General features: G+C 40.6%; 3 protein-coding genes across 3 annotated transcripts in view; 1 reads left to right on the top strand and 2 right to left on the bottom strand.

The window, feature by feature from the left end:
* Positions 1–3,627, bottom strand: part of LOC138022888 (uncharacterized) — a 10,057-nt gene extending 6,430 nt beyond the window's left edge. The window contains exons 1-3 of the mRNA XM_068869895.1: positions 3,532–3,627; positions 3,046–3,448; positions 480–1,118 (exon numbers count right to left, since the gene is read on the bottom strand). Of these exons, the coding sequence (XP_068725996.1) occupies positions 480–1,118; positions 3,046–3,124 (718 nt within the window). The 5' untranslated portion in view covers positions 3,125–3,448; positions 3,532–3,627. The remainder of the gene's footprint in view (positions 1–479; positions 1,119–3,045; positions 3,449–3,531) is intronic.
* LOC138022879 (receptor-type tyrosine-protein phosphatase delta-like) overlaps positions 1–9,391 on the bottom strand; it is a 282,480-nt gene that overhangs the window by 156,430 nt on the left and 116,659 nt on the right. The window lies entirely within an intron of this gene.
* Positions 4,973–8,788, top strand: LOC138022893 (tachykinin-like peptides receptor 86C). Its single transcript, XM_068869902.1, has one exon. The coding sequence runs from the start codon at positions 7,577–7,579 to the stop codon at positions 8,531–8,533; it is 957 nt and encodes a 318-aa protein (XP_068726003.1). The 5' UTR covers positions 4,973–7,576; the 3' UTR covers positions 8,534–8,788.

The raw sequence follows: 9,391 nt of genomic DNA, 5'->3' as shown, positions 1-9,391 counted from the left end.
AAAAGGAAACGAAACAAACTATAAAGAAAGAAAGATAAAAACAGACGCGCGGGGAAAGACAGGAAGAGGGAGAAGGAAGAAGCCTCCAGCCATCAAAATCGACTCACAGCTAATTAACATCTAGCTGTGGTGCTGTGCTCCGACATCAAACATGGGCTGTATAGCGGCAGCCAGAGGCGCCTTTGTATGCTTTCAGCCCGATGTCGTGAGCCGCGCCCTTCGCAATTCAGTCCTCGACTGCAAGTAAGGGTGATTAGCACTAGCACTAGCACTAGCACTAGCACTAGCTAGCAATCTTTCTTTTCTTTTTCTCCCAGCACCCCCGCGCCGCTAAATTTCGCTCTCTCTGCAGACTGCTCTGAGCTCTGCAGCGAGAATTGAAGGAGGAAGAAGGCCTTTGCGGAGGAGAGAGTGCTTGAGATCATTCGAACGCTCCTGGCTTAAAAATGGTTCTGAAACGTGTTAAAATAACTGTGTACCTCTCACAGGGCACCTGTCCCTTACGGCGTTCATCTCTTGCTCTGTTAAAGACTTGTTGTAAATCTGCACACAAGCGATCTCTCCCTTGAAGAAATTTGACCCACCAGTCGCTGCTCCAATTCTTAAATCACCCTGCGTAGCGATCTCGAACTTTCCCACTTGAAAACTCTTCACTTCTCTGCCATCAATCCACAGTTTCATAGCACCGACTGAGTTATCGTAGGAAGCAGCTATGTAATTCCAGGATCGCAGTCGAATTTTTCCACTTTCGATAGCGTAAGGCAGTGAACGATTGCCTCTAATTTCAAACTTGGCCATAAGCTTGTCGGGACTGGCGAGCCAAACGCGAACTCCATCTTCATTATTAAATGTATAAGTAAGAAGAGGTCCCGAGGAGCTTTCAGGTTTTATCCAAGCGGTAAACGTCATTGAGAATCTAGCGTCCAAGCCCCCATTATTTGAAAACTCAATAAAACTTGTCGATGACCCTTTAAAGGAGTAAGATCCCGCGGGTTGCCCGTAAATCCCAGGAGCAAGTTTGACACCTATTGCCTTTCCAGGTGGATTTTTGCCTTGGCTTATGTCTTTCGTGTTGTATTGTTCATTCAGTGGATAAAGTGCAACTGGATCTGGTAGAACTAAATAGTAAGGAAAACTTTGCACTATTATATCATAACACTTTTGCTACATTAGCCCGAGACCAGTCTTCTAAACGGAGAATAGAGTGGACAACTTTTCCCACTTCGACCACTTCCAGCTAGGCTGCATTTGGGAAACTACTTGCTCAGTGACGGGCAAAAAGACAACTGAAAATCAGAGTCCTAGCCAGCATACGAACCTCCGACCTCTGCAACATCGGTCGGCTGCTTTACTTATTGCATTGATTTAACTACAAATTTTAAATTGAAATCGATTGTTTTTAGGTTTAGTGCGCATGTGGGAAGGATATGGAAAGCTAGTTGCTTGGCGACGGTCTAAAAGGATAAGTCTCCTATCCTGGGCCTGTTTATATGGTGTCGGTTACCCGAGACAGCCCTCCTCCCGAGACAACTATATGAGAACTGCGTGACCGAGACAAAGTTGACCCTACTTAATTATGCATATATTTTAAGACGCATCTTCAAAACATATGTATCATCATTTGCCTAGCCTGCGTGGCCGGCGCTTGAAAGGGGAAGGGAAGGAAAGCGCGCGCGTGACCCCCTCGCTCCCCTTCCTCTTCCCCGATTACGCCGGCCACGCAGGCTATCATTTGCCTTTCTTTCTTTATAGTTCGTTTTTATTAAGTATAGTTGCGTTTTTCACATTCAGCAAAGGGACTGACAATCTTAACGCAGCAGTAATATGTAGTTTAAATAAAAGGCTGTTTATGAATCGAGAATTTCCGTTGACAGCGATGAGAATTTTGGCGGGAAAAAACTTTTCTTTCGAAAGTAAACGCTAAAAACATGTATAAGCTCCGAAATTGTTGCTTCTTTGATTTTTCTTTTTTGCGTGCGCATTCAAGATTTTACTGTTTCGTCTCGGGTGGTCGACGCAAACTGTTTACATGCGAAAAAGTTGTCTCAGGGTTACCCTACCTGCCGAGGCGAGACAACTCGCCTCCCCGAGTTGTCTCGCCCACCTCATGTAAACGGCGGTTGATATAATTTTTTAAACAAATGAGTGGAAACATATCTCGCCAAGGGTAACTCGGGGGGGGGGGGGGGGGGGGTTGGGGGTTGTCTAAGCAACTTAGGTTTCCTATCCTTCCCACGGGACCATCACACCTTTATAAACATCAATAGTTTTACTAGGCTGCATTTGCTTGGAGTTTTAGATATCCTGACAATTTAATTAAAAATCTACCTCCATCAATAAAACGTTACTTCAAACAACAACGGAAAAATAACCCTTGCCAGTTGGGTAAACATTTTCCCAAAAGAAGATAACACCATGACCTAATAACACTTCAGGCAACATAATCGTCATGCACTAAATAACTTATACAGACTACAAATTCCATTGAAAATTAAATACTTAGAGCAAGATCCGGGATGGAATGTTCTTTTCCGAATTTTAAAGTAACCTGCTTGTGTACGTCAATCATTTACTCAATGTCGGTAAACTGTTTTCTTAATCCACTTCGTTTTGCAAATATCACTGGATGTGATATTTGTATTCTTGACCAATTAATAAAACCAAAGTTACAGAGTCGAGGAGTTTAACCATAACATGAAAGATTCTTCAACGAGCCCTTCTAGTTGTTTTCCCTTTTCTGTTAATAAAAGCAATATAGTGTTGAAAATTAATCCTGCCCAGTATGTGTTCGAGAGGATATAGCTTCAAATAAAATCTGTCAACGTTATGTGGTTGTCAAAAATACTTAATGAACTTGATTCACCCAATCACAAATGCGAAGCCTACATTGACTCAAAATGCTCCCAGAAATCTCGAAGTTTCAGTGTTCATCACGCAAAATGCAGCTGAAATATGGCGGCGGGACACGAGGACAGTCCCTTGATAGTCTCTTTAAGGCCTAATCGTGGAAGGACTTATATGCTACTAAACCTCAACGTGACTTACCTAAATTCTGACCACGGGAAATAACTACGAAAGCTAAGAAAACTGTAGAGAAGACAGGATAAAGTCGACAACGCTTCATTATAATTAAAACAGTTGCAATGTTTCAGCTGTTTCAAAGTTTCCATTCCATATCAAGTCAAGTCGAACGTCATCATTTCGATTGTGGAGCGTCGTCGGTTACTACGATATCTCACAGCAAGTTGGGTTTTTACAGACGCTCAAAGTCATCCAGAGATCGCCAGCGATCGTAAGTACAAAGAACGCAAGGTACAATGGACACGTCGCGATGAGTGAACAGACGCGGATGTGATATTCAAATTGGCATTACGTCAATTTTGAAGAGGTTCCTCGCGACATTTACAATATTTATAGCATCGGTTAAGGGGAGGTAGCAAATATCAACCTAAAGGAAAAAAATCAATTCAGGCTTGAGAAAAGTCGTCTTCAACCACAATATTGTTAACTCAGACATTCCTGCTCACTTACTTAACTTGGATACCTCACGTCGTGCGACACCAAAATTATGTATGCAATTTACATGGAACAAAACGAAAGCCAATATTTACACAAAACAAGAAGATAAATTAATCGGGGTTTAGGTCACGCGACACCAGCTGGCAATCTTGGACAGATCGAATGGAAAATTAACACCACCCCTCCCCCCAGACTCAATGATGGGAAAACGGCGCGCTGCTTCATTCTTGATTTAGAGGGAGAGGGGCATTTCTGTTCCATTTTAATCTGTCCAAGATTGAAGGTCTCTTTCTTACGTTACTTATTTATTGTTAGTGAGAAAGAATAATAAGAAACAGGTGCTTTAGAGAAACTCTGAAGGCTTTCACATAAAGATATTCACTTTTGAGAAAGAGGAGAATTTGATTACCAGGTTTTCGTTGACATTTTAATTCTTCTCAAAAGTTGACAGAACTATCTCGAAGACAGCGTTTTATTTCAGTTTGAAGTCTGTGTTGGATCAAGGGTTGATTCACTATTATTGCGTATATGTTACCATTAAAAATTTCACTCCTTGACTGACAAAAGTAGCTTCTAAATTCGTACGAGAAAGCCCAAATATTAAAAGGCAGATGGACCTTGTTGGGTTCCTCACCTCATCATTCACAAACGATCTTTGTAATTTGTTTAAATGCGATGAATCAAAAACAGAATGCGAGTGGTAAGGCACCGCTTCGCAGGGAATCCGAGCTGGTGAAGGAAGGTCAGAAGGTCTCACATGTTGGACTTCAATTAGGAGCACTCAGATTTTTCCTAGCCCACTCTTTTTTTTATAAAAACCTAGTTTTTAATGAGACATTTCAGGCTGAGATCAATCAAAATTTTAATAATATGCTGAGAAGATATTCAAGCTGAGAAGGGCAGTTACGAATGTCTTCATTTGGCTCACTTGTTTTTTGGTTTTTTGCCAACAGAAATTGAAGGTGACAGAAATGTAAAACTGTAGTCTAAAAGGATAAGTAACTCAAATAATTAGGGAGTTTTTTGCAAATAAACAATGTGGTTTTCTTATTGTATGATACAATGAAGAAGAACAACTCAGTTTGTAGTCGAACTTAGTGCATAACGCTTTCCAGCTCAAATCGCAAACAAAGAAAATAAGAATGTTCAGCCTCGGCCCCCAAATTAGATGTTCTTGTATACCGAATTTTCAGTGACCAAAGAAGGTAGTACTTTTATTATAATCGTATTCAAGAAGAGCGGGTTTTAAAAGACTATTCACTTGTACATTCTTTTTATTACAAATCAGGCCACGATACTCAGTCGAGTAAATATTTTATCTTGATCATTAAAAGAAACGTCAAATTTCGGATCAATGCCAGCATCTGTTCTCTTTTCAGTACATGTCACATGATCTACAATTAAGGAGCAAAATATGCCAGCAAATAAGGTCTATTTAGCGTCGAAAATAATAGTGACCACGTGTACATTTTCCTGTCATTTTGTACGTTTCCGGCTGCCGCTAGCCGTTTCTGCGTGAAAGTAGGCATTTTCGCGTTTGCCGTAGTCTTGGGTTTCACTCACGTGATCAACAGCCATGTTTTTCAAGGGAAAAAAAAGAAGGCGTTAGCATAATAATAGCTTTCAATTCCCGGAGGATTGGATCGGCACACCAACATGGCCGCCATTTCATTGTTTGGGGACACCAAGATGGCTGCCGTGACGTCATGTGAAATCCAAGAATACGTGAAATTTTTTTCTACATAAGAAGTTGCTTGCGGAATAGTACCCCCGGTATTTATGCAAAAGGAGAAAAAATTTCATGGTTTCAGATAGTTCATAACTGCCTCCTTGCCGCAATTTTCTTCATGAACTCACGTTGACTCTGTTGAGCGACAAAACAGCTTCATCAAAACTCTCAAAATTTGACGGGTAAGGATTTTCATTTTGTATATCGTCTTTTTCTACAAACAATGTTTAAGTTTTTGCCTTTTAGTAACCAAATACTCGAGTTGCCGTGGGTCACGCTCAAGTCACAGCAGACCTTTAGCAACGAATTTTTCGGGCAACACCGCGAACCTCGGGAAATCACGTGATCTTCTTGTCCTGCAGTTTGCGGTTCGAGTTTCAACTTCTAAATATCGTTCTTGCGGTAAGTGATTACGGCAGCGTTTTGTAGCCAGAGATCAATCAGAGCTCCCGTTTGACCATATCAGTCTGTTTGCTATCTATTGGGATCAATTTTGAAGATCAAATATAAGTTTTGGGAGAATTTGAGCTGTTTGATTTGAGAGCAGTTGTAGCAATGAAAAATCCAAGATGACGGCGCCGATGTGCATAACAGGAACGGCTTGATAAAGTTGGGTGCAGGGATGGCGCAGTGTTGAGAGCACTCGCCTCCCACCAATGTGGCTCAGGTTCGATTCCCGGACTCGGTGTCATGTGTAGGTTGAGTTTGTTGGTTCTCTACTCTGCACCGAGAGGTTATTCTCCGGGTACTCCGGTTTCCCCTCTCCTCAAAAACCAACACTTGACTTGATTTACTTTCATTGTTAATTTCAGTTTACAGTGTCCCCAATTAGCGCTCCAGCGCGAGAACGACTAGACACTTAAATAAAGTTCCTTTCCTTTCCTTTCAAAATCGAGCTAACCTCTAACGGCAAACGACAAACCTCAAACCGCGGTTTGCGGTTTGCGGTAAATCCCGAAAGCTTCGGTGATAAAGGTCTCTACAACCTTTTATTTTACGTGAAACGTGAAACGTGAAATGGCAAGCTGACATTTGGCGTTTCACGTGATCGTGATGCCAAATTTCTCTATTTATCTCTCCGTGACAATCGTGACAGGTGCCAAAAAAAAGCGAATTTGGAAACAAAACTAAATATTTCGCACTAAACCATTAATTCAAACCGAGTTGGGTGACAAACACGTATGTAACACGTCCCATAGAACCCAGGTTTGAGGTCATGAAACAAAAGCAATATAACTGGTCAGGTTTGCACGATATTTATAAGACAAAGTTGTACCATAGCATTGAGGTAGAAGAGCGCGAAAGAAATTAACGATGGTCAATTTGTCGGAAATGAGCCAAACGTACCATTAAGATCCTCTACGCTAGAAAAGATGACATAATCATCACAAAAGTCTAGCAGTTAAGGCGTTCAATTTTAAGATTTCTTTAAGAAACCATTTATCGTATTCACGCACACAGCTTGCGTAACGTTTCCTTGCTTTCTCGCCTTAAAACACAGTTATCTTAACCACATCAAGCGCTTTAAGAACTACAGAAGGCTTAATTAATTAAGAGTTGACCGAATCGTCTTGATATATACTATCCAAATATTTAGTGTTAGTGACAAACGTAGACTATAGTCAACGAGACGGTAGAAACCCGCTCAGTGACTGGTAACACAGTACCTATGGTTTTTTCTTTCTCATCATTGATAACTGGGGGACGTAAAAATAGCATTCGAATGAAACTTGGTTTCACGAAGATCTTGCTTTTTATTAACATCTGCATTGATAAACAAGGACAAAAGAGACCAAACTTTCTAATAAAACTATCCTCAGGCTATCTTGATGAGAAGAGCATTAGAACCTTTGGAATAAAAAGAAAGGCATTTCAAAAGATAATCATAAACTGCAATATTTGAAGGAGGAAGTGAACAAAAGATGCCAAAAACAAGCCTAAGAGCGCAAACTTGATAAAGCACAAGTACAGATTTTGACAAAATCAAGAGCCCTGTCTAAATTGATATTACTTTTTTCTTTATACAATTAACTTAAACATGGGCAAATTTTTTTGTGATTTTGTGATCGATAAATTCCAATTCCAACATAAATTATTTTGATTTCAGATCATGTTTTCGGCACAGAAAATTATTGGTTATGTTTTAAAATGCAAATTGCAATTCTTAGTGCACTGTCATTTGTTGATAGGCCCTTTAAATAAACATTTTGATAACAGAGGTACAATTTCCGTGTATCCTAGCATTACAAAATACATTGCAAGAAAATAATAATAGATTTAAGAGGATCGATAGAGGAAAGAAGCGCACAAAACTGACGAAACCCCGAGATGACATCACAAGGGTCACTGGCTTTCGAAATTGTTACACCATTAATCATTGCTGCTGGTTTGATTGGAAATTTTATCGTCTGTCTTCTCGTTGTCAAGGACAAGAAGATACGGAGAACTCCTTTTAATTACCTCCTTCTGAATTTAGCTGTGTCAGACTTGCTGTGCACGATATTCGGCGGTTTGTTCTTTGCCAGTGAGATACAAAATCGTTATTTTAGCAACGGGACCCCCCTGCCGAAAACATTTGAGAGAATTGTCTGTAAAATCGGAACAGTCTGTATTGCGTTTACCACGAATAATTCCGTCTTAACTCTGGCCGCAATTTCAACGGACAGATATTATGCTGTTGTTCACCCGTGGCGACACAAAACAGTGATAACAACGCGAAAAATATGCACTAGTCTTGTGGCAATATGGCTCGTGTCGGCTATAACAAGCATACCATTCGCTGTCATCGTGTCTGGCATACCGCATGCAGTCCGATCTAATTCTTCCGTGACGATCTGTTTTCAACATCTCTTGGAAAAGAACAGTTTGAAACCAGTGGCTTTTGCTGATCTTATCGTTGCCTACATCATACCAATGGCGATTATTCTGCGAACGTCCTTTGCGGTCATCAAACATTTATGGTGTGAATGCTCATGTGTCAATGGGCGTAAAAAACAAGAATGGAGTCAGTCTATCATAAAATCTCGTAAACGAATTACCAGGATTATTTTTAGCATTGTCATTGCTTTCAACATCTTTTGGCTGCCTTGGGCAATCCTAGAGGGTTCGCTTTTGATTGGTGCAATTCGCCAAGTTGGTGATACGGTCTTTATCACGATGTTTCTGTTGATTATGGCAAGCGCAAGTGTAAACCCTCCACTTTACTCGTTTCAAAGCCGGCAGTTTAGAGACGCCGTAAAGAAAATGTGCTGTACAAAGTATCGTTTTAAAGTTCATAACATCTAAAGAGAGTAGGAAGTCAGTAGCAAGAGAAAAATAAGAGGCTAATCACTCCTCAGTCTGTATAACATGGCTCTATCTTTTGAACTGCATGAGCACAAGATTCTGAGATTTAATCATTCAAATCAGAGCTGCTCAGCCATACTTCTCTCTGGGACTGTATATTATACTGTAATAACGGTCGTTTAAACGTTTGAATTCATAGTTGACATCCTCAAGTTCAACCGCTGAAATAAATGCGACCGAACAGTTCTTTTATGAGATGCGGCTTATACTGTACGATAATTCTAAATTTGTAGTGTGTGGGTGTGCCCTCGACGATAACCATTCAAATCAGCGAAAGCTACAGAGCAGCAGATGTTTAATGTTAGATAAAAGATGCCTTAAATCTACTACTTAACTACGAAATGCATAAAACTGTAGCCAACAAAGTTGAAAGTAGTAGTAGGAACCCCTTCACACCCATTTTGACAGGTAGTCTTAAATGACGTCATCAATCAGAAACACAAAAGAAGGGGCGTGTATAAATTAGGGGCAAGTTTGAACACGTAATCTTCACGTGAAACAAACGTGCATTGCATAAATTAGGGTTAGGCTAATGAAATGCCAGTCAAGTGGGACACTGAAAAACGCAGTCTGCAGACTGCGCAGACCGGTCTGTTTAAAATGAAAATTGGGTTAGCCTGAATTAGGCCTAAATAACATTCGGTTAGCTTAATTAGGCCTAAATAACATTCAGGTTAGCCTGTTTACGGTTAGCTCTCAATAGTAGTGAGGGTAACGCCATATTTTACCCCTGGTCTGCACAGTCTGCAGTCTGCGTTTTGGGATGACCGCAGTCAAGTACCTGCACGAGATGAGAAG

The sequence above is a fragment of the Montipora capricornis genome, chromosome 11 (genome assembly GCF_036669925.1).
Source record: "Montipora capricornis isolate CH-2021 chromosome 11, ASM3666992v2, whole genome shotgun sequence".
Classification (NCBI taxonomy): domain Eukaryota; kingdom Metazoa; phylum Cnidaria; class Anthozoa; order Scleractinia; family Acroporidae; genus Montipora; species Montipora capricornis.
Note: the sequence above shows the minus strand (reverse complement) of the source record. Positions and strands in the feature narration are given on the sequence as shown.

Excerpts from the sequence above, each read along its gene's own strand:
- LOC138022893 (XM_068869902.1), top strand. The coding sequence starts at position 7,577 with ATGACATCACAAGGGTCACTGGCTTTCGAAATTGTTACACCATTAATC.